At 32.8% G+C, this 25210-nt stretch overlaps 1 protein-coding gene across 2 annotated transcripts; it reads right to left on the reverse strand.

The window, feature by feature from the left end:
• Positions 1-1351: 1351 nt before the first annotated feature.
• LOC144567914 (DExH-box ATP-dependent RNA helicase DExH3-like) lies at positions 1352-13002 on the reverse strand. Of its 2 annotated transcripts, none has more exons than XM_078318101.1 (20): positions 12625-13002; positions 12009-12163; positions 11462-11549; positions 10902-11144; positions 9843-9938; positions 9551-9739; positions 8940-9099; positions 8726-8856; positions 8462-8635; positions 7636-7908; positions 6681-6875; positions 5898-6101; positions 5491-5560; positions 5251-5399; positions 4394-4705; positions 3798-3857; positions 3547-3699; positions 3260-3370; positions 2567-2865; positions 1352-1887 (listed from the first exon to the last, which is right to left on the reverse strand). In XM_078318101.1, the coding sequence occupies exons 1-20, from the start codon at positions 12988-12990 to the stop codon at positions 1680-1682; spliced, it is 3636 nt and encodes a 1211-aa protein (XP_078174227.1). In that variant the 5' UTR covers positions 12991-13002; the 3' UTR covers positions 1352-1679. The 2 variants fall into 2 exon arrangements, with proteins under 2 accessions (XP_078174227.1, XP_078174228.1); XM_078318102.1 differs by lacking the exon at positions 12625-13002 and adding an exon at positions 11636-11752 and having other exon boundaries at positions 12009-12146.
• Between the last annotated feature and the right edge of the window lie 12208 nt (positions 13003-25210).

Consider the following 25210-nt stretch of genomic DNA (forward strand, 5'->3'; position numbering starts at 1 on the left):
TAATCTTTACAATACTCTTACTCGTTATTTTAACAAAAAAAAATATTATTCTTATCAGTATCTGATAAGCTAATGATTTTTTTTTACCCGTACCTGTTTTATCAGATACATGCACGAGTCAATAAATAAATAAAAAATATCATTAGCACCCCTAGAATGAATAGTCAAAATAAAAATGGAACCTGGAGCCTCTGTTCTGACCCACTACAGTAGGCGGAGATGCCGCTAAGATAAACCACAAAAAAAAATTGATTTTTTTTTTTTTTTAACCCGTAGGCATACAACGAAATTTTTAAGTTGTGATAGATCTGTTCTCTGCCCAAAAGTGATTACGTCACTCAATATCAGAAGTTAAAAGAGAATATACTCCTATTTCCCCGTAGCACTATTTCGAGTACATTGTGTGTTGATGGGAATATACTAGGCAGATTAGAAGTAAAAATAAAGGAGATGGACTAATTAAAATTGCGAATTAAAGCTCTATTTAATTTGCCCATATTTTGCAATTTTAAGATTCTAACAGCCAATCCGACCAGCTTAATATGATTTCCATATTAAATTGTTCTTGGAGATCAAATTTTACAACAACAAAAAGAAAATATACAAAATTGCATTTTTTCTTTTTTATGATCCAGAATTTTCTGAAAAACAACAATTTTGAATGGGTCAAATCAACTGCTTGAACCCTACAATCTAAAATATTAACGCAAAGTAAAACATGAGCTTTAATTCGCAATGCCCATCTCAAACTAAAGTACAATGCATAAAAAGTTGGGGTTTAGCCGTTTAGAGAACTTAGAGTACCAAAGTATGGTATACGAAAAATCGGAATGCATAAAAGAAAACATAATGAAAAGTGTGGCAATAGAATGTCACAGATGATCATGAAATCTACATGGAGTAGAGAGAGCATGCATGAATCTCTCTCACTTTATAGAAAATCACTCAATCTAAAGATTCTGATCCATCCGAAATTAGCTATTTTCTAGCTGTCTGAAAAATAGTCAAAAACTTCTAAAAAAAGAATGTAAAATTTGGCACTGATGTACATTTTCATATGGAGATTGTAATGAACAGTTCCTATTGACTGTTAAACTTTTAAAATGAAGACATGAATCCATAACACCGACCGATGTGCACTAGCATAGTACTGCAGCCTCACTCTAGAACTAAAGGGGGCCATATGAAAAATCAGAATGCAAAAACAAGTATATTAAAAAAAAAAAAAAGAGGAAGGCAATAGATTGCCACAGAAGAGCATGTAATCCACCACACGGAGAATAGAGAGCATGAATCTCTCTCACACAAGAGATGAGTAGGCATTGATGGGCTCCAATAACGCCCGATCCGCTTTTAAAACATAACATGCCTATTTTTCTATTTTCTAGAGGTTCATTCACTACAAAATGCCCAGATTGTACTGCCCATTAAATACTTCTTGGGCACCAATAAATTATTAGTAAACTGTGAGGTATCTGTAGCTAATTGTTATCTATTTCATCTATGGGATCCCCCCACCTTATCTATCTAATTAGAGAAGGAAACAAATATTATAAAACCCCAATAAATTAGAAAATTTAAACCTTGAAGCCTGACTAATATCTCAAATCCACCCCTGAAACTTTGAAATTCTAATCATGTCAGGTTTCAGGGACTAAGTTGTAATCTAAATAACGGTTTTAATTACGGCGGTGTTGTTTGCTGGGTTTACGGGATTTGAGCATCATACAAATGTGATCTAGGTCTTGTCCCTGGGCCCCGTTTCCTGACCCAGACCAACCACCTAATAACCAGTTAAGCGCTTCAGATGCCGCTTCCTTCTCTGCTAGTTTTTTACTCCCACAGGTCTCTCCCACAAATTGCATACCATTGAACTCCACTGTTGACCTAGAAAAAATAAAAGCAGATTATATATAATTCGTTGCCTTTTAGTTTGGGTCAAACAAGGATTTCTCTTGGATTTACTGTGCTAATCACAGCGTTGAAGAGCATGTACTGTACAGGGTTATGTATAATATGCAAGTACTGGTCAGTACCAGATCACAGCTATATTTGGATCTGTTTTTTTTTTTTTTTCTTTCTAAAATTTGACATTCACGTAGCAGTCATCAGCAATACCAAAGCTGCAATCTTTGGAAAAGCTTCTTATAACAGGAAAATGAGTGAGGCTATGGTACTCTGCATAGCATGGATTGGTCCGTATTATGGATCAATGTTTTCATTTTCAAAGTCCAAACAAGTGATCTGAACTGTGCAATATGACTCCATATGAAAATGTACATAGAATTTTTTTACTATTTTTTTTTAAATTTAGAAAATCACCTAATTTAAAAATTCTGGACCTTTGTAGTGATTTTCAATATTCATAAAAAAAAATAGTAAAAAAAAAAATCTAAAAAAATGTAAAATGGCGACTCCAACTACATTTTCATATAGAAATCATGTCGAGTGGTTCAGATTCAGATTGACTGTTTGAACTTCAAAAACATATATATGATCCATAGACTACACATTCACTTTCAAGTTACTGACAAAAAGACTTGACAGTTGGAACATGAAAGTTTACCTAAAGAGGCCGGTGCTAAGCTGCTTGGTCTTGTAAACAGGGTTATTGTGTCCTGCACGGACGACCATAATTTGCAATTGACTCTTTGCATTGTCGCCGCCGCCTCCTGAGCTTGTTGGAAGCGGGTTCTTGCTGTTTGGTCTCTTCATAGCTGGCGTTTTTGTGGGTTTTGGACTCGATTTTGGTTTCTCTTGTCGGCCGTAGACAAACCGCCCATTACATGGGTCTTCCGTTACTAGTAGACGTATTGCAGATAAGAGCTCATCCCCAAGTTGCAGATCCATTTTTGGGTTTTGTAGCTGCAGTAAACAAGTAATCAAATTATATTGGGGAAAGAAATTAAATTTTAGCTCCTAAAAATTGTTGTTATTAAAAGAGAATCCAATTTCAGAAATATCTCGTGATTAGCTCATTCGTCTGTATTTTAAGACAGAACTGAACTGAGTTTATTTTAACTTTTTGAGTCAAGTTATTTATAAAGGGCCTAAACACAGTGATCTTTATTTTGCTACAATTACCGATCTAAAGCCCAATTATCTATCTTATTAGGCCCATTCGCTTTTAACTGAAGCCCACTGTAGCACTGTAGTACCGGCACATAAAACCAAAGTCCAGAATCAAATTATTTTTTCCCTTCAGACTTTCTTTTTTTTTCATGAGAGGGGGAGGGGGAGAGAGAGAGTTAACACTTACTTTGGTTTGAATTAGTTCGTCAAGCTCTTTCTTCAGGTGTAGATATAATGATGCAAGATCAGGTTTCATAAAGAACTCCAAATAGCCTCCTAACATTTTTAAATGCCCATCCTGTAATTCTCACATGGAAGAAAACATTCAGTTATCAAATTACCTTTTTATTTATTTATTTATTTTTGTAAAAAAAAGTTCCAAACTAAGTTAGTGGGGGACAAGAACTGCACCAACTGGTACGTCTTGCCAAATAATGGACAACAATTTAAAATAGAAAAAAAAAAAAAACATACGAGTGGACCCTGCGAAATATTGCCGCCAAAAAGTAGAAGCACAGAATCAGATACACCAGTGGAGTCCCGTAGAAACACCGAATTGACCTTCACCTTCTCATTAAATACCAACCATGGATACGGTATTCTAGACTCACGGCCATTCACAGAATTCTTCAAAAAATAAAAAAGAATATAAAATTTTTGTTAGAGAATACCAACAAAGGTAAAGCGAATCAGAAAAGTACATCCAATTCAACTTGTTTACTTACCATATAAAGCATCACTTGCCCATCCTCCATTGTCTTTAGTGAAATCGATTTTTCCTTGTTCTATACACAGCCACAAAAATGCAAGCAATTAATTTCATCACAGCAACAAAATACATAATAAAAAATGATTTAATATATTATTTCATAATAAACCTGTGAAGTTGCCAAAAAATCACTCAAAAATCTGTAGCATTTGAACTTTTCTCCAGAAAAAAAAAACTAAATATGAATAAACAAATCTGAACTTGCTTCTTTCCTCCCTCATATTTTCTTAGAAGGGGCAATTTCATGTATACCCCTCAAAAACTTTGAAATTACAAATTCCCCCCCTCTAAAATTCATAATATCATATTTACCCCTCTAAATTTCAAAAACTCACACATTTACCCAATTTTTTTTTTTTTGTTAAAACTCATTTTAAATTTACAAAGTACCCATTTTACTCTATGAAAAAGACAAAGCATGTATCATTTTTTAAAAATGTGATTGCAAGATTGGGTAAATATAATATTATGAATTTTAGAGGGGGGAGTAAGTAATTTTAAGTTTTTTTAGGAGTATACATGAAATTTCCCCTTAGAAGGAAAAAAACGTACCACAACAGAAGAAACACCAGGGTACAATCCGGCACAAATAACAGCTCGTACGAGGCTCTCATCCCTGCTCCACCGGTTGCACTTATCTAGGGTTCCATTGATGAGGCCAGTGTCTTTCAAGAGAGAGAAAAATTGCTTCTTGAGAGATTCAATTGCTCTGAGTGTTTGGAAGGAGAGGAAGTTCTTCCAACAGAAGTCATATCCGGAACCTTCCGTTCTCTCGGCCTCCTTCCATCCTTCGTAGGCTCGCATCAGCGTCAGGTGGTCACTATAATCCCGGCACGAGAATTGGAGCTTCGCTGAGTCAGCTTGCTGCATTTGCAACACCATGACATGCATATATAAAAATATATCTCTTTTGCTCGACTAAGGATATGTTAAGAAAGTTCAACAATTAAATAGATTTTAGTTGTGCATCATAATTCAAAAAGTGTGAGGCTATGGTACTTTGCAAATCACAGATTGGTCCTTACTATGGATCCATATATACATTTTCAAAATTCAAATAGTTGATCAAAACCACACACATGATCTTCTAGGAGACCAAATTTTATATTTTTTTAGATAGGCAAAATTTCACTATTTTCGGATGGTGCTGAATCTTTAAATTGGGTGATTTTCTACTAAATAAAAAAATAGTAAAAAAATTAACAAAAAAAATTAAATAAAATTTGGTCACCAAGTATATTTTAAATGGAGATCATTTTGAGCAGTTTGGATCAACAATTTAGATTTGGAAATGAAAATATGAATCCATAGTACAGATCAACTTGCACTTTGCAAAGTGCCCTAGCCTCACTTATTCGAAAATGCCTCACAAATATCTTTGGAAAGCACAACAAAATAGTAATTCTTACCTCTTTCTTTTCAAATGGGGTCAGAAATGGATCTCTCACACTAAGCCCAGCAACAATTGTTAGTATTGGGTCGAGGCAATTAAAAATAGCCCCTAAAATAAGCATCTTGCCTAATTTCGGCTCAACTGGCAGCACTGCAAGGTGCCGACCTGATAAAATAAAAGGAAACAAAATGTTGTATTAAAGAAAATAAGGAGATTTTATTGCCACACAATGGTAGCTATTAAATAAAATAAGCACCTAGAAGAGTTAATTCCTCATTTCCATCTAAGGCTCCGATCATTTTTAAATAGTCAATGGCATTTTGCACCTGCACAATATAATATATTCAGTAACAGCAAAAATATAAATTATGTATAACAAACTTCAGATGCATAAAACAAAATTCTCAGTGCACCACCAGTAAAATTCAAAACTGGTGCATAAATTATTGCCATAGCTTATCACTGCCGCTTTTGAATATTTGATGCGCATGGCAATTTCTCCTTTTTGTGTTTCTTCTCCAGTACATTGGTTTCTATAACACCCAGTAATTCTAATAATTTTTTTTATTAAAGTTTGATGCACATGGCAATAAGTACCAGGTGTTACAGTTTCTTATAGTAACTATAAAGTACTCTGCGTGGCAATAAGCTTTAAAACATTACCGACAAGGATTCGGGGGATTGTAAAGCCTTTGAGAGAAACTGAGAGATGCTTCCGAGACGCAAGCTCTTAATTTGGAGGCAAAGGGATTGAAGAGGTGTCCTTAAAAGCTCGGGAAGTTGGTAATCAGCAAATGAGTCGTAGACACACCGAGGGTAGAGGTAATAGCACTCTCCAGGTTGCACCCGACCCGCTCTTCCTCTCCTCTGCATTTTACCGAGCATCATCATTAATGATTTAAAAAACAAAAAGAATAGAAGTAAAAATGAGAAACAGCACGAGTGCCCAACCAAATTGGAAACAGTGATGAAATAACGCTTCTGTAAAGAAAACAAAGCAGCATATTTGATATATAACCTGAGTGAGGCTATGGTACTATGCATAATGCAGATTGGTCCGTACTATGGATCAATATCTTCGTTTACAAATTCCAAATAGTCGATCTGAACCGTTCAACATGATCACTATATGAAATGTACATGTAGATCAAAATTCACATTTTTTACAAAAAAAAAAAAAAAAATTACTATTTTTTTAGATAGGTAGAAAATCACTTGATCCAAAGATTCTAGAACATTCAAAATTAGTGATTTTGCTTGGTCCGTACTATTGATCCATAGTACAGACCAATCCATGCTATGCATAGGGATTGGTACCTGTCTGGCATTAAAACAGTTCTGTGTAGGAATATCAGTTGCTTCTCCTTTTCAACAATAGCATGTAGTCCATTTACAAACTAAAAGGATGACGGAATTTAAGATAAAAAGGAACAAATTATGAAGTACCTGTCTCGCAGAGGCCTTAGAGATCCAAGTTGGAAGCAAGCATGGGGTATTATTCAAAGCATCATAAGATGTCTCCTTTGCCTTTCCACAGTCTACCACAAATACGACATCATTTATAGTAATGCTGGTCTCTGCCAAATTTGTGGCAAGTACAATTTTCCTGATCCCTTCTTCTGGCATCTCAAAAATTAATTTCTGAAACCGAAACAGTTATTAGTAAAGGGACAAACAACTATGCATGACAGGTCACAGATGGTACTAATAGAGGTGGGCTACGGTGCTTTTGGGAGCAAAGCCCCTGTTTTACCTCCCACCCATATCTTTGTTTTCAAAATTCAAACAATCGATTCGAACCATTTAACATGATCTCCATATAAAACTATTATTGGAGACCAAATTTTACATTTTTTTTGGGAAGTTATTTAGTATTTTTTTTAGAATTTTTTAAAATCACTGTTTTTCAGAAAATTCAGGACCATCAAAAACAGTGATTTTCAAAAATTCTAAAACAATAATAAAAAGATCCAGAAAATGTAAAATTTGGTATGGAGATCATGTTGAATGGTTCGGATCGATTGTTGGAACATTGAAATCGCAAAATATGGGAGGAAAGTAAAATACGGGCTTTATTTCCCAAAGCATGATAGCCCACCTCCTAACATGCTATAAGCAAAATATATAGACAATGAAGGAAGTATCATCTTGTATGAAGAGTGTCCCCTCAAATATCTGAAGGGTGCAATAACAAAAGGACAGCTCAGATTAATCCCAGCCAAGCCAAATTCAATCCGGTGCCTATGGAAACTATAGGGGTTTGTTTTGAGATACGTGCCAAGCTAAAAGAACACTCCATATTCAATTATTGCACCTCAGGTACCTGGGGGGATCCGAATTCTTGTATGAAACATGTACATATATACCATTACACCTAAAATGAGAATATATATGAAAATACCTGTTCTGAACTGGCCATGGAACCATGGCAAGCAAGAAGTAAAACCCTGGAAGGATCACCTAAAAGTGGATTCGCCTGTAACTGTTCTTTCAGGCAATTAATGTCATCCCAACCAGTCATGAAAACCAAAATAGCACCGGGTCTCCCATTCTGACAGATGTGGCACAAAACATTTTCTATTAAATTAAACCCAATCGAGTCTGGGTTCCAGCATGAGAGAGAATCTCTCGTCCTTGGGTTGTAATTTCTGAAATCAGCTGCTTCTAACGCTTCCTGGCAACATTAGTATGAAATTAATGTTAGAGAATATATATATATTGTAAATAGTATAATAACCTTTAACAAAATTGTATGTAATTCTACGGGGGTAATATTGTAGAGAAGATTGTATAGGTGCTCACATGAGTAGCATTGGATAGGATAATAGATATTGAAACATTGTATCTTTTGTGTATGTATCAAAGTATAATCAGTATTTTCAATTAATTATTAATGACACAGACACAGACACAGACACAGACACAGACACAGACACAGACACAGACACAGACACAGATACAGAGACAGATCAAGCACATGTATCCCAATCTCTACGGTAAACTTCAATTATGTTTTAAGTCACAGAATATGTACCTACTAATGAAACTTAAATGGACCTTCAAACAAGAGTAGTAATCTCGCAAATCTCAAATACCTCAGGTAGGATACCCCACAAAAATACTTGTTGGTGTGGAAGTTAGAAGTTAATGAAAAATATGGGCTTATATGAAGCACTGAACCGGAGGATGGCACAACTGCTAGAACATTATTCTATTTTTTCTTTTACCTCGATGGAAGAGGCAATCTGGCTTTTTCTCTTTTTAAAAGCTTGAGACTGCCTTTGCATTTTCCAAGACTTATCCTGGCCATAGTCGTCAATTTGATTGTAAGGTGTCAGTCTGTAACCCGTCATTTCTAGTACATCCTCTAAATAATGAGTATTCACTGGATAAGTGAATCCCTGAATTTAAAATTTTACAAAAAAAAAAATTAGATATTGGAAAAACATTTATACGTGTGAGAACAGGTCATAAAGAATATGATTACTTACTGGAATATGGATCATGGGGGCCCCACCAAAATAAGAGGAGAAGAGCTCGGCATTGAGAGTTGCACTCATCAGTATTAGCCTCAACTCAGGTCGTCTCACAAGCAACTCTTTTAGTACAATCAACAAAAAATCTGAACAAAATTAAAGTACCCCTCAGCACTAAGCATGTAATTTACAGATGATACAAAGTGAAAACACACACACACACACGGACCTTCATTCATGCCACGCTCATGTATCTCATCCACTATAACATGTGTAACACCTTTCAAACTTGGATCAACTAACAGCCTCCTTAGGAGAATACCAGTGGTACAGAACAGTAGTCTTGTGTCCCGGCCTTTCATTCCTTCCAATCTCACCTTATACCCCACCTACAAATCGTAACAAATTTATATAAAAAATAATATATGACCTACAATATACTACACAACTGATGCACATCCATATCCAAAATTTTACTATAAATATGTAGGGTTTATTTGTAATCTATCCTGAAAGAGTTCTATCTAATATGTCCCTTAACTATCCAGGGTTAATGAGTCATTTAAGTCTGTCATTTTCAATAATGCCCTCATTTTCGTCTCTCCTTCACAAATTATGAAGGAGAGAAGAAAATGAGACTATTATTTAAAATAATTGATTTAAATGACTCATTAACTATGGATAATTAATTTTTGTAGGCAAATAAGAAAGGAAGTAAAAGTTAAGGGGCATATTAGATATAATAAATAGTAAATGGGTAAATAAGAAATTGAAGAACTTTTTAAGGGTACATGAGAAATTAACCCAAACTATGTATAACCTACAAAAGGTAATACTAACCGATTCCCCTATCTTCTCGCCTCTTTCAGTGGCGACCCTCTCAGAGACGGCCATAGCAGAGATTCGCCGTGGCTGGGTGCAAATTATGCTGCATGTGGCCCCCCGTATAGCTTCTATCTCAGATTCTAGAATGTATTGCGGGATTTGTGTTGTCTTACCGCAACCCGTTTCGCCAGATATTACAACAACCTATTCACCCAACAACCAAACAGCTTTAATCATTCTCCACCTTGTCACGTCTGAGTTTTCTTGTTTACAAAAAAAAAAAATTGATTGAAAAGAAATTGAAGACCTGATTTTGAGATATTTCGGCTAAGAGTGTATCTTTCTCCTTGTAAGATGGTAAACTTTTGCGAAATTCTAGCATCTTTTGGCCTGCAGATGATTCCTAAACAATAGCAAATATGTATTTACATTTGACAGAGTATAACTAGAAGCAACTTGAAACATCATTTAAAACTCACTGAATATTCTAGTCTATTCAAGTAATTTGGTCATCTAGTTTATCAAATTTTTTTGTATTCAAAATATTAAAAAAACTCTCTGGTTCTTTCCCATCTATATCCATTCAAATTGGATAGAAAAAATTGGATTGAACTTTCTTTTTGTTTTCATTTAGATTCAAAGGAAAGATACCGTGGAACGTCGACAATTCACTAAGAACACCTTTTAAAAGATTATGTGGTACAATTGAATCCAATGAGCCTTTTCCAAATATAAGTATTCCGTTAATCAAAAAAGTTTTTGATCTTTTTTGTAATAATATTGATTATCTTAATAATTATAAAAATAATATTTTTTATTATTATTACCTGAACCCAAATTACACGTAAATAAAACAAGTGTGAGGCTAGGATAAGATTCATATTACAGATTGATCCATGCTATGGATCCATACCTCCATTTTCAAAGTTCAAACAGTAGATCTGAACCATTAAAAATGATATCCATATGAAAATTTACTTGGATAACAAATTTTACATTTTTTAGAAATATTTTACTAACTTTTAGATAGGCTTGGTTGGGACTAAAAGCTTGGTTGTTGTTGTAATTTTTAGATAGGTAGAAAATCACTTGATCTAAAATTTCTGGACCAACCAAAATGCAGTGATTTTCTACCTATCTAAAAATATAGTAAAAAGATTCTAAAAGTTGTAAAATTCAACCTCCAAGTACATTTTCATATAGAAATCATGTTTAATGTTTCGGATCGACTGTTTGAACTTTGAAAATAGGAATATGAATCTGTAGCACAGGTCAATCCGTAATATGCATATTACAGTAGCCTCACTCATAAAACAAACAAAGAACAATGTATTCATAACCCTAACACCTAGATAAATGCAAATACCTGCCAAATCCGCTGCTGGTTGCAGATATTTAAGCTTCTTCTTCGGAGAATTTTCTCCATGACAGCACTTGGATGCGCCATGTCAGACTGCTGATCAGGACCCTCATCAGCACCAAAGCTGTCAGAGCTGCTCGACCTAGAGAATGCGGGTCCTGGCAAAACACCTCTTGTGCGTCGTTTTCTCTGAAGGTGGTCCGCTAATAGATTGTCCACCTCTCTTTGCAAATCAAATGGTATCGACACCTAGATACCATCAAATTAATGTAAAACTACCATTTTGCGATCCAATACGGATATTGCAATTGTGGCCTCAAAAGATCAGAAGTAACACAGGCTCAAAATAGTAAGGTGCTAATCAATATCCAAAAAATTTGGAAAAAAATCATAATAATGCCCTTAAAAGTCTCCACATATTAATCATTATTCCCTAAAATAACAACATATAGATTATGTATAGTTTATAACTTAAATTTAATGGTTTGAAAGCTATAGGTAAAATTACCTTTTTACAATGCCTCTCAGACTAAGGGCAATTTTAAAGTTATAAAAAAGTACAGTACCTCTCTTAAAGGTTTTTTATCATCGAGATCTGGTCGGTAATTGGGAAGTGGTACCTTGCTAAACACAACCACTCTTTCGTATTGACGGCTGAAATTTCAAAAGAAATAATATCAAATTATAATGTCTGACACTTAGTTAAAAAGAGAATATCACTTTGATATGAAAGATTTTACCATCTCTTAGTTGACTCCCATTCCTTAACATAAGACATGGCATGCACTTGGGTCGATAGAGAGCATATGTGCTAGAAGGGGAAGCTTTGAGTCTTGCGATTTTTTAAAGAAGATGCCCTGACACATGGAAAGAAATTCTATTGGTTTTATGATTTCTATTTTTAGATCAGCAATAGAATCCGGCCATGTGTCAGGGCATTTGTTGTGCTGTTGCTATTATTTCCATTACAAAAAAGCAAGAACCAGTAACCAATTCATCAGTAGATTTAAGTACCGTACAGTACTGAAAATCATACAGGTACAGTCCACTTTGGTATCAGTGAGGGAGTGAAGGAGTGAGAGAAAGAGATAAAGAGAGAGAGAGAGAGAGTACCAGTAAAGGCCCATTCGATCAGCCAATTGCGAAAGCTGGTCAAACTCACGTCTATCCTTTCTTTCTCTAGTGACAATCTCTTGCTCTCTCTCATTTTTCAAGAGCATGCCAAGTCGCCATCTCCACTCTTCCACATTATCTGAGTTCGATCCTCCCTGAAAAATAACACCCACCATTTTTTTTCATGTTTCAACTATAATTTTAGGATGAACAGGGCAAATTGGAACTAATCAGATGGAACACAATTTGAATTGTTCTAATTTATAAGCATCCTCCATGAAACATGGAAGGAGAAATGACTTGAACAATCCTAGATGGAAGGTAAAAAATAAAAACAAAGAAAGAAACTTACTGCTAGTGGTGAAACAGTAAGAGAGAGAGAGAGAGATGAAACAGTAAAATAACACGCTCAATTTTCCCATGTTATAACTATAATTGTAGCATGAAAGGGGCAAATTGGAACTAATCAGATGGGAAATATTTCTAAATTATAAGCACCTTCCATGAAACATAAATGGCTTAAACCATCATAGAGGGAATGTTAAAAAAAAAAAAAACGAACTTTCTTGCTAGTGGTACAGTAAAAGAGAGAGAAGGAGAGAGATGAATATTAAACCTTGCTGGAGACCGGTGATCGATCCCTTTCTATATCAGAATCATCATCTGACCAATCATCATAGGCACGCCTGGAGTACCCGGCACTCTGCTGCCAACTGGGCCCCGCCGCAGAGTCTCTCCAACCTCCATTAGACACTGCCGAGGCCGTCATAGGTCGAGCTCCGTTAGAGGAAGGCACCTCAATGACCGAACGGAGACGGCGCATTGGAGGCACATAAACCCCGCCTGAAATGTTAGTAGCGGACATGGCGAGTGAGGGGCTAGGGTTTGAAAAGAGTCGAAAGGGGTAAATGTAAGGTTTAGGGTTTGGGAAGATGAAGGAACGGAGAGGCATGAAGGGGCGTCGGAGGAGGAGAAAGGGCATTGTAACATCCCCGTCTCTTTGTGGTTCGTTCTAGCCTTCTAGGGGATATAATTCTAATTCCAACTTTTGTGACATAATATTATGATATTGGATTTTACAGGGTGGTAATGTGAAAGATGCCTGAGAATGGACACTTTGTAATGGGCTTGATATATGTAAAACTTTGCTCGTTTTTAATATTTCAATATTTGCATGCTATTTCAGGTTTGCATATATATAGAGTTGGGTTCTCTTGCCAACAATATTGAGCTCGGCCCAATATCAGGCCCCATGAGAAAGAAGAACGAAAACATAGAAATAAAATAAAATAAGATAATTTCAAATGTGCTTATAAGTCCATTAAACAGTCGTAGACCACATTTCTTTGCCGTTCATCATCATGGTGAATAGTTGCACATCAGGAGGAAATTTTAGCGAACACTGCTCGCCTACTTGGTTGACGGTACAGGTTAGCGCAATCTCTTGCCTTTACCAAACAGTTCAAGCTCAGGTTCTCTTTTTTTTTTTCTTTTTCTCAAAACAAAAGCACATTTATGTAATTGTTATAGTTTAGTTTACTGCATGCAAGATATTTAATTTATTGCACACACTCCGCATATATTGGCAAATTGAAAAAAGAACTTAATTAATCAACCAGATATGAAATTATGAATATATATAGCAACACATGGGTACACTTTTCGACAGAGCAAATTTTAATCATGCAACGCACAAGTCATATGCAACATTATTTTGATTCTATTATTTGTGCGGTACATAAATTAAAAATTGTTCTGTCAAACTCTGTAACCAACATATACATGCTATACTAGTATGGTATGTAATTGTGGAGTGTCAAACTTAATTGTGTTTATTCTTCATTTTTTTCAGTGAATTAATTGTTTGGCTTTGAACTGTCACGAGGTGTCAAATTAACTTCACTAGTATTACTGGTACAAGTACCAAAACTTTCACCAAGAGGACTAGATCAGTAAAGAGCTTGTATTAACAATTTTATTTCAATTTTGGTTTAGAACCCAAAATTCAATAATACTGGAATTGTGTTACTGGTATTATTGGTACAAGAGCCTTCAAATTGTGAACATCGGCAAAACGGCTGCCTTTGGACAAGCCTTCAGCATCACTTTTACAATCTTCTTCGAGGAGAATGGAACAGATAAATCTAACTTGTATAATTGCCTTCAAAATGTGAACGTATATTATTTTAAAGAGAAAAGTTAACGAGGAGGGTTCAAATGCCTCCATTTTTTGTCTCTAACATGCTTCCATTTTTAGAACTTTAATAATTAAAAATTTAAAACTTAAAAATCAAAATAAAACCGTTAGATGTGATCTATGTTATTTTCTCTATGTGCTCATAAAAAATTATCACATTTTAATTTTGTTTAAATGTGAATAAATAAGTTGAAAAATCAACATCTAGAAATTATCCACATTAGTATATTTTTTACAAGCTCTTGATGACAACCAAAACAAAATTAAAATATTATAATTTTTTACACGTGCATAGATAAAATGATATAGATCATTCCAACGATTTTATTTTGACTTTTAAGTTTTAAATTTTGAATTATTATTTTTTTTAAACAAAAATTTACATGTATCTGTTTACATAATTTTAAAGTGGTTCCAGTTAGTTTCTAGTTTTTAAAAGTTGTTATTTCTTCTAGATGTGGTTCCAGTGATCGTGGTCAAAGGTCTACAAGTGGTCCCTCTCAAAACGGTTAAAATTGTTAAACTGGAGGTCAAAGTGGAGGTTTATTGGGGGATCACACGGTAATGAAAAGTTATTATGTTTGCAAAATTTGTTGAATCGGTTTACAAATTTTAGTATTGAAGTTTGCAGAATCTCGTGAAGAAGTTTACAGATACTTTTCAATTAAATTCGAAAATAATCCGAAAATTAGTGTTCGGAAACTGCTAGTAGCTTTCTATTTTGAAAGTTGCAAAGTTCATTAATTATGAACACTGCTCCTGTGTTAGAGAAGCTGAATGGATGGCATGGCATTCTTGAAGAAAGCTGAAATTGGTCCTTAATTTTATAGTGCATGAAATAGACTAGCAAGATTTCAATCAAATCGACTCTATTTAATTTGTATTACTTTTATTATAGAGCTCCATGTAGCTCCAGTGGTATTGACAGATGTTTTGTTAGACTAAGTCATGAATTTGTTTTGGTTATTTTTTGTGCCTTCAATCAATAGAAAATATGTATTGCATTATTTTCCTATCTTCTTTTCCACACATGTACGTAGTAATTAATTAACCTGTTTATCCTACTCATGACATCGTTATTGTTACTTCCTTTGTCTACTTTACCTCTTCTAAAAATTCATGTAACCCTTTGAAACTTTTTCCTAAAGTTTTACAATTGCTTATTTTTATTTTTTTCCTTTTCTTTTTTTGTTCCTCTTCCTCCAAATATATGAAGAGAAGAAAATTTCTGACTTCATATTTGTTTCTCTCTTTATTGTAGTCCAACTTCAAAATTTAATTTTGTTAATTTTTTTTATGGTTGATCATGGATTTGGAATGTTGTTGACATTTTTGGTCTTGTATCTTGATTGAAAAACATGTATAGATAAGGTGTAAATTGTTGATTTCTCTATGTGTTCATTCTTTAAATATATAAAAATTTGTCATAACTTTTCAATTGTTAATTACACGTATTAATTATCCGTTAAAGGTGCATTATTATTATTTGTCAATTAATTATACAGGTTTATTAGTGAATTTCACGCTTCTCCATTGGTCTGTACCTATTTATTTGATCATGTTGTTAAAGAGTACATCTTAAGAAAATAAACATGTACACGCTAATATGGAAAATAACAGTAAATAATGATCAATAGAGACAAAATGAAAAAATATATGACTGATGTGCTGTATGAAATCAAACTAGTTTTGTCAATATCTCTATCCCCATGTAGGAAATTTACACAGATGTCAACAAATTATCAAATTTTCAAAACGATGATCAAAATACCATGCAGGAAATTGATAAATCAAAACTGCAATTGTGATTAATCTGTGATCTCAATTTTAGATGGGAAATTGTGGGACGATCTGGTCAGTACAGTCTAAAATCTAGCATTTTTTCACTAGCTATTAAAGTGAGGCAGTAGTTGAGATATTTTGTCATAAGTGTTGTCGCTTGAACACTTTGAAAAAATCGAAATTTGAAAAAATCGAAATGATATGTGCTTTAATAATGCTCAAGTTAAAACAGCTAGAACATTGATTACTATGATAAAATCTCTTTGTTTGTATTGGATAGGTGTGCTAAAAAGGAAGACCAAAGACTCTGTTGGAGAGTGAATGCCAGTAGTGGAGGATACGATTCCTATTAGCCAGTTCATGCCTTTACATATGGTGATACACCAGCATACTGACATAGATGAGGACTCTGAGGCCCCTTGATGGATGACGAAGAAAGCCTCACCATTTTGCTCTGACTACCTAATCTACCCTAGCCCCATTATGAGTGGCTTAGTATTAGCTAATCTGGATTACTTTTGGAACTTAGCTCTAGTTTTATTATAGCTGATGTATGAACTTATTGCTATTTTTGTGGTTTGAGATTTTCTGATTCCTAGTCGAGGTATTTCCCCTGGGTTGATACACTGACACTAGTTTTTTTTTGTAATTATACAATTTCAGTAATATGAAATGGGCTTATGCCTCTTTTCTTTTTCTTTTTTTTAAAGTTGAGATATTTTGTATTATACAAAATTCAAGAAGAAATAAAAAAAAAGTAAGGATTTAGCATGGAAGCGTGATAATGGCAACTGGCAAGAACCATCGGCCTCCGTTGTTACCGCACGGAGGGGGGAAATAGGTTCGGACCTGATCCGAACCGATGCATTGTCATTGATAAATTTCCTTTGAAATATAGTATTTATTATAATATGTACATAATATGATAATCCAATGTTTATTGAAATCAGTGATTTTGAAACTGACTTAATAAATAGTAACCAAATTTCAAAAAATATAAAATTTGGTCTCCAAACACATTATATTATAAATATCACATTTAACGATTTGAATTGATTGTTTAAACTTTGAAAATCAGAAAACCAATTGATAGCATAGGGGAGCCAATCTCCATTTATATATAAAATAAAAATATCCACTCATGTTAATTACGTTATTCATAATTTTACTGTTTTATGTCTTTTAACAAAAAAAAAATCTAATACAATCCAACTTTTATCGGAAATCCATTACGATAATGAACGTGGACCTGTATTTTGATCCTCATATTTTTGTTAGATATAAATTAGCATATATATTGTCAAATTTTAATAAATTCACAGCCCTACAGCAGTACAAACAAATTAAATTAAGGTGTGCACGAGTGAAAGAGAAAGACAATGTAGCGTCATAATCAGGACCGTAACTCATAAAAACAATACAAAATATGTAAAAACAAGTAACATGGCTACGCATACCAACTATTAATTCGTTTGGTGTTGCCAACCTGTTAGTTGCGTGTCCCTACTCCCTAGTCATATATATAATAGGCTATTGGATTTGTACCCGATACCAATACAAAACATGTATATGTATGTACATATATACCATAGAATATTTGATGAATTCATCGAAATCTCTAAATTTAATTAATGAACCACAACATTGGATCCAAATGATAGTGTATATTTTCTTATTATCATTACTTGTTGTGTCCCATCTTTGGCTAGCTTTATTAGTCTTGATCAAATTCTTTCTACTGGAAAATATTACAATTATGCTCTAGTCAAATAATTACATACTGAAGATTATGATTTCATAATTTTGGCATTCATTTCATGATATAAATTTTGTTGCTATTTAAAAAAAATGGGTTGGATTGAAAAAAATTCCATAAATACTATCAAGGATAAAAATCTAGACATTATAATAAGAATGAGTATCCCCTCAGGTACCGCATGTATCTGAAAAAAATTTGGAGTGAGTCTATGGTACTATGCATATCACGGCTCTATATTCAAGTTTTCAAATCCTAACGGTCGATCCGAACCGTTCATCTTGTTCTCCATATTAATATGTGTTTGGAGACCAAATTTTACATTTTTTGAAAAAAATTTACTATTTGTTTAGATATTTAGAAAATCACTTGATCTGAAAATTCTGGACCATCCAAAAACAGTGATTTTCAATAAATCTAAAAAAATAGTAAAAAAATTTCAAAAAATGTAAAATTTGGTCTCCAAACACATATTAATATGGAGAACAAGATGAACGGTTCGGATCGACCGTTAGAATTTGAAAACTCAAATATGCATAGTACCATAGACTCACTCAAAAATTTGAGTCGATCGATGATTTTCGGACTTGCATTAGATGCACGAAAGTATTTGAAATTTGTACCAGTTTAAATAAACAGTTTCGGATCTCATTATACCAGATCAGGTACCTGAATGGATCTAAATTCTTATAATAATAGACCGGAATTTGGTGGATAGAAATCGGTGACAGAAAGAAAACTGCCATTTGGTTTATTAAATGCTTTGATTGTTGGAGAGTCTCGGCAATTTAGACATAAATGATGCAACTATTTTATAAGACCCACATTCAATCATAGAATACACACGCTTGACTAATTAGTGAATAAAAGTTAGATTTATATTCTTTTGTTTTCACTATGTGGAAAATATGGAATCAGGATCGGTTATATACGCATATCAGTATCGGAATACAACCGATCCTGATGAAGGCGATACTGATACTATTAGGATCAGTTTTTTATTTTTTAAAGAACCGATCCAAATAGCAACTATTAGGATCGGTTGTTTATTATAACCGATCTTAATAGCAGTTATCTGGATCGGTTTTTCTTAACGAACCGATCCTAATAGTTATATTCTGGATCGGTTCTTTAAAATAACCGATCCAAATTAATACCTATTAGGATCGGTTCCTTAGGTTAACCGATACTATTTTTTTTATACCAACTTTGAAAATAAATAGTATTAGGATCGGTTTTTTTATAAAAAACCGATCCTGATACTATTTTTTTTTTTGCAGAACCAACTTTGAAAATAAATAGTATTAGGATCGGTTGTTTATAAAAAACCGATCCTAATACTATTTTTTTTTTTGCAGAACCAACTTTGAAAATAAATAGTATTAGGATCGGTTTTTTATAAAAAACTGATCCTGATACTATTTTTTTTTCAAAGTTGGTTCTGTAGCAAAAAAAAAAAAAATAAATAAATAGTATCAAGGTCGGTTTTTTATAAAAAACCGATCCTAATACTATTTTTTTTTTTTTTTGGAATTAGGATCTGGAAAAAAAAACTTTTAGGATCGGTTATAAAAAACCGATCCTAATGTTTTATTGAAGCTAAAAAAAAAATTATTTATTTGACCAGCTTCCATATATATTTGAATGGCCAGCATCCTAAATTTTTTTTTTTTGGCACAGTAAGAAGCAATAATCAAATATATACACATCCTAAATTAAATATCATACACATCTTAAATTATTACAAAAAATTCATGTTCATACAAAGTTTTGTGAAGCATTACATATTATAACAAGAAATTTAAATCCAAAAAAAAATTAATTAACAAACATACAAGTGACTAATTGAGCTATTTCTTCAATTAACACACATTTATGCAATTAATGTAAAGCACAACAATAAAAAAAATCAATAATTACCTCTTTTGCAATCACATCACTTGAGATTAAAAAAGATCATAAAAATAAAAACAAAGGTAACAATTAGATGGAAAAACATTTTACAATAAAAAATGCAAAAAAAATGTGTTTTTAAAGTATAATAATGAGAAAATTAGATAAAGCTAATACCGTGATAGTTGATCGGCCGGATGATTAAGTAACTTGAGCGAGATGTCCTCAAGACTGTAAAACAATATACAAACACCATTAATTAATTTTTGAAACAATAAAAAAAAATTAAAAACTGACACAATTGAGACGGAGGTGCGAGAGGCTCGGCTTTGAGAGGAAGAGACGGAGAGAAAGAGAGAGAGAGACACGGAGGAGAGGGAGAGACGGAGACAGAGAGAGAGACACAAAGAGTACTGAGGATTTGAGAGGGAGATACGGAGACACAGAGAGAGAGACGCTAAGTTGAAAATGAGAGGCGCGAAATGAAAATAAGAAGAACCCTAAGCAGGTTATATAGGGAGTTAATAGTATCAGGATCGGTTTTTTATAAAAAACCGATCCTGATACTATATATGAGAAAAATCACTAAGGTAAACCCCACTCATATTGATGGTCTATCAACCATCAAACGGCTACCATTTATTTTCTTTTCTGTTTGGTAATGCATGTACACGGATAAATATTAAGAAAAATGTGAAAAATATAAAAATTATTTATTTGTGTTTGTATGGCCAAATCAACTCTACCATGATCAATTTTGTACAATTTTATTATTATTAATGGCATCAAATTGTTAAATGGAATGCAGACCGTTCATTTCTGCATGATCATCCAACGGTGGGTCTGTAATTAAATGACATGTAATAATTTTTAAAATGATCAAGATATAATATAGAACATTAATAACATAAAAGTGCCGAAGGCCCGACAACTGTAAGCCGTGATCCAACGTAAACTATTTACGGCCGTGCGATGTTGCTATATTGTTTTGCTTTGATGAACTAGTAAATGAATCCCGAATTGTATCAAATTTTATAATGGTGAAATTAATATGACATTCTTTCATTTTAACGGTTTCGATCGACCAAATGCTGATGTTCGTATCCGTTCCTTCACAACCCCACACAACAAGGGTTCAAGTCCTATGTATATTATTATATGGCACAAGTCATTAATGCATCATGCATGATTGTATAAAAAAATTCAATAGTCAAAATGACTTCAAAATGAAATATCAATGTCAAATAATTAATTATATTATCACATAAATTTTAATAATATAAATTACATTAATTTTCATCAAAAAAAATTTATAATTGAACCATATGCCATATACAACAACCATATATATATATATATATATATACTATTAATCACCACACTAATTGCATATAACACAAATGCCTAATTAGTAATTACATATACTTCTCAATATTAAAATTACAAACATAAATATTTTAAAATATTGAAAAAAAAAACTAATTATAAAATGAAATTTGCTATCTCAATTTTGAAGCTGTCACTATGCCAATTTGCTTTCAATCCGAACAGAGCATTTTAGACTACATACAGCGCACCACACAAAGTTGGTTCTGCAAAAAAAAAAAAAAAAAAAAAGGTATCAGGATCGGTTTTTTATAAAAAAACCGATCTTGATACTTTTTTTTTTTTGCAGAACCAACTTTGAAAAAAAAGTATCAGGATCGGTTATTATGTACAGAACCGATCCAGATGCTATTTTCTAATATATTTTAATTTGTTAGATGTATTTAAGTTATCTGGATCGGTTATTATGTATAGACCCGATCCAGATGCTATTTTCTGATATATTTCAATTAATAAGATTTATTTGAGATAAAAATAATATATAAGATTTATTTGAGATATTTCAATTATCAGGATCGGTTTTTTGTTAGAACCGATCCTGATACTATCAGGATCATCGGGTTTTATAAACAACCGACCCTGATAGTTGAATTATTAAGATCGGTTATTTAGAATAACTGATCCTGATAGTATCAGGATCAGTTCTAACAAAAAACCGATCCTGATAGTTCATAAATCAAGATCGGTTGACAATAAAACCCGATCTGAATAGTTTTTAAGATCGGTTTTTTTAAGAAAACCGATTCAAATACCTTTTAGGATCGGTTGGCTCATAGAACCGATCCAAATAGGCCGATCCTGATTCCAGTTTTTACACTAGTGTTTCTTTATCTGTTAATTTTTTTTTTGTAAAATTAATATATTCGGTGTCCCTCATGAATGAAATTTGAAGGGGCCTTCATTTTTCTCTCTCACTCGAAATATATACAAATTCGAATATCAACAATTTTTGCTGATATAGAGAAATATAAGGGATTTTTTTACCTTAGCTTAGACTCTCTTATACTCAATATTTTTAAGCCCCAAATAATACTAGGATTTTTATTGGCCCCATCAATTAGTAATATTGGTTATCTTCTATTTCATCTTAGTAATAAAAAAAATGGAATACAAAATCCTTATAAAGGGTCTATTTTTTCCAATGAGTTTCTTATATTAAAAGCTCATAATAATGCAATCGATATGCTCTATATGTTATTTAAAGTAGTTGACATCATGTTCATAATTGATAGTACATAAAATATAAAAAAAATGGACATAAAAGACATGCAATTATTATGATTTATCATCCATTGATGTTGTCGTTAAATCTGTAAACACTGAATGATCCCTTACCGCTACCTCTAATTAAACGATTAATAGAATTTATGTTTTCGTTAATTTTCTTAAAAAAAAATTTTGAAGACCCAAATGCAATCGTACAAAGCAGATAGTAATAACATAGCGGACCCCTTATGTTTGCAACAACATATGGTCCAATTTATTTTATTGTTCATTGCACGAACATTAGACAAATGAGGGTCCCACAAACAGTGCTTAATTAGGTGTAGTCAATATTACCATTAATTTGATCAAGACTAAACCAAGCAGTGCTCTCCAGTAGAACAACAGGACATTTAGTGTGTCAATTAGGTGGTCTCATATATACATTAGTACATATTTGCATTTAAAACAAAATATCTATATAGATCTTTCCAAATTATGTCATGAGCTACAAAACCTAGTTCTATATTTGGAGTAGAACTAGGGTGTTCTTAATTCATCAAATTCTTTAGTAAACTTCAGTCTAAAACTCATCGAATTGGTTTTAAATAATGAACGTTGAAACCCGCTTATCTTATGAGTGATGTGTCTACATGTGAAAATTTTAAGCATTCGAATTAATTTAGTATAAAGTCATGTAGAAGGTTAATAAATTAATTTAAATGCATTCATTTTTTGAATCTTTTTTGACTACTTGACTCTATGCAAAATTAATTTTTTTTTTTTTTTTTTTTTACATGTAGACACATCACTCGTAAGGTAAGTGGGTTTCAATGGTTCAGATTAGTCGTTTGAAACTGATTCGATAAGTTTTAGACTTGAGTTCATTAAGAGGCTTGGTGAACTTAAGAACACCCTAGTTCTACTCCTATACTTGTACCTAATAGGAATGAAATTTGCTAGAAAAGGAGTACCCTCCTATTCTCCAATTCGACCGTTCAAAATCGATCAAACGGCTTCAATTATAATTGATTCGTTTTAATAGATTATATGGATATAAAAGAAAAAGGTAATTGAAGCCGTTTGATCGATTTTGAACATTTCAAATTAGAGAATAGAAGAGTCCTTTTCTCAAGAAAATGAGCAGATTTGCTTCCGTACCTAATGTAGTAGTTAGTGTCCTATAAACAACATTATTGTAAGTAGTTACATACATTGAGTGAATTCAGATGTAGTCAGGTACCTCATCTGATAGAACGATATGCATGCCCTTTATTTTAATCTGACACAAATCTAAGGCATGTTTGAGTTTTTGTTTTGTAGGTTGGCTGAAAGTCAACATATATTAATAAAAAAAAAAGTGTATACACAAAAATGTAAAAAGATGAAAAGTAAATTATTTACATATCATGTCATATTTAGAATAATCTCTAACTAGCATCTAGGACCATCAACAGTGAAACAAATTCTCCTGCCTAGTCAGTACCATCTTTGCCTCTTGAGTCGTTAAATATGACGCAACTACCGCATGATATCATTAGAATAATCTAAGGCATGTTTGAGTTAAATTCGCTCGGTTGAGATTCACTCAGGTAGATGCGGTACCTTAGGAGATATTAATATTGAGCACTCTTGCAAGACAATTTACTATCTTTTTTTAAAAGAAAATTATTCTAAGACTAATTAAGCTTAGCACATCCTTTTTTTACTATATCACCCTTACCGTTGGAACAAAAGGGACAAATTTGTTTTGATCCAACGTCACCTTAACATCCTTGGCCTAAAAAAGAAAAAAGAAAAAAGAAAAGACGGATTAGACTTGGAAGGCGTAACTTGATTTATTGGATAAGTTCATGGATGAATTTAGTTGTTTTTAGAAGTTCAAGTATTAGTCTTGAGCAAATAAAAATTTAAGGTCCAACTTAACGACTGAGGCTATGCTATGGCCTTGTATTTATCTGTGCTATGGACTTAAATATTTGTTGGTTTGAAAATTCAACAATTGATTCGAACCGTTCAATATAGTTTTCAAATGAATATGTACTTATAAATTAAAATTTATATTTTTAGAACCTTTTTATTATTATTTTTAGATGGGTAGAAAAATTGTTAATTCTGGACCATCCAAAAATAGTGATTTCTATCCATCTAAAAAAAAGTAAAAAAAATTATAAAAAAATATAAAATTGAGTTTACAAGTACATATTCATATATAAACTATGTTGAAAGTTTTAAATCGACAAGTAGAATTTTGATAACAAAAATATTGATCTATAGTATAAACCAATCCGCACTATGCATAGTAACATAGCCTCACTTTCAACTTATATTTTCTTTGAAATTGTTTTGCGACATGCATGGATAAAGGAATTGATGTTTAAAAGTTAAAACAGATAAATATATGTCAATTTTTCTGAGTTTTGTATGAACAATTAGGGACCAAAGATGATGAAGATGATGGGGTTCCTTTCCCTGCAAGGACCATCCTATTTGAAATTATTTTTGTGTTTAAAAAAAATCACCGAATTAATTTGGAAAATTTCGATTTTAATAAAACTCACCAAATTTAACAAAATTTAATTTAATAGAATAAATCATCAAATCAAAGATGAGCAAATTGAAATTCTGGACACTAATTTTAAAACTACGAGCATACATTTAAATCTCTGGCAGCTGACATCTTTCCAAAATATAAATTTTGGCTTGTGAAATAACAGTTTGAATGATCTGACCGTTGACGCTTTTCATAATTAATCCAGTCCTATGTAAATTTAAAATTTCATAATATTTAAAACCGAAGCAGAACGTTAAAAATTTTATATGATGCAAAAACTTTTTGTAATGCCGTGGAGGTATTGTTAGATATCATCAACAATTTCATTGTTAGATATAATCCATAATTTCCTGCTCAATAGAAGGAAAATAAGTTTGCTGTTTTTTTTGTCCCAAAAACAATAAGAAAATTCTAAATCGAGATCGTTTCAT

Source organism: Carex rostrata, chromosome 17, assembly GCF_964058835.1.
Source record: "Carex rostrata chromosome 17, lpCarRost1.2, whole genome shotgun sequence".
Lineage (NCBI taxonomy): Eukaryota > Viridiplantae > Streptophyta > Magnoliopsida > Poales > Cyperaceae > Carex > Carex rostrata.

Excerpts from the sequence above, each read along its gene's own strand:
- LOC144567914 (XM_078318101.1), bottom strand. The coding sequence starts at position 12,990 with ATGCCCTTTCTCCTCCTCCGACGCCCCTTCATGCCTCTCCGTTCCTTC. Across the intron at positions 9,939-10,901 it reads ACCAGCAGCGGATTTGGCAG|GAATCATCTGCAGGCCAAAA; the intron begins GTATTTGCATTT and ends GCTATTGTTTAG. Across the intron at positions 9,740-9,842 it reads CCGAAATATCTCAAAATCAG|GTTGTTGTAATATCTGGCGA; the intron begins GTCTTCAATTTC and ends TTGGGTGAATAG.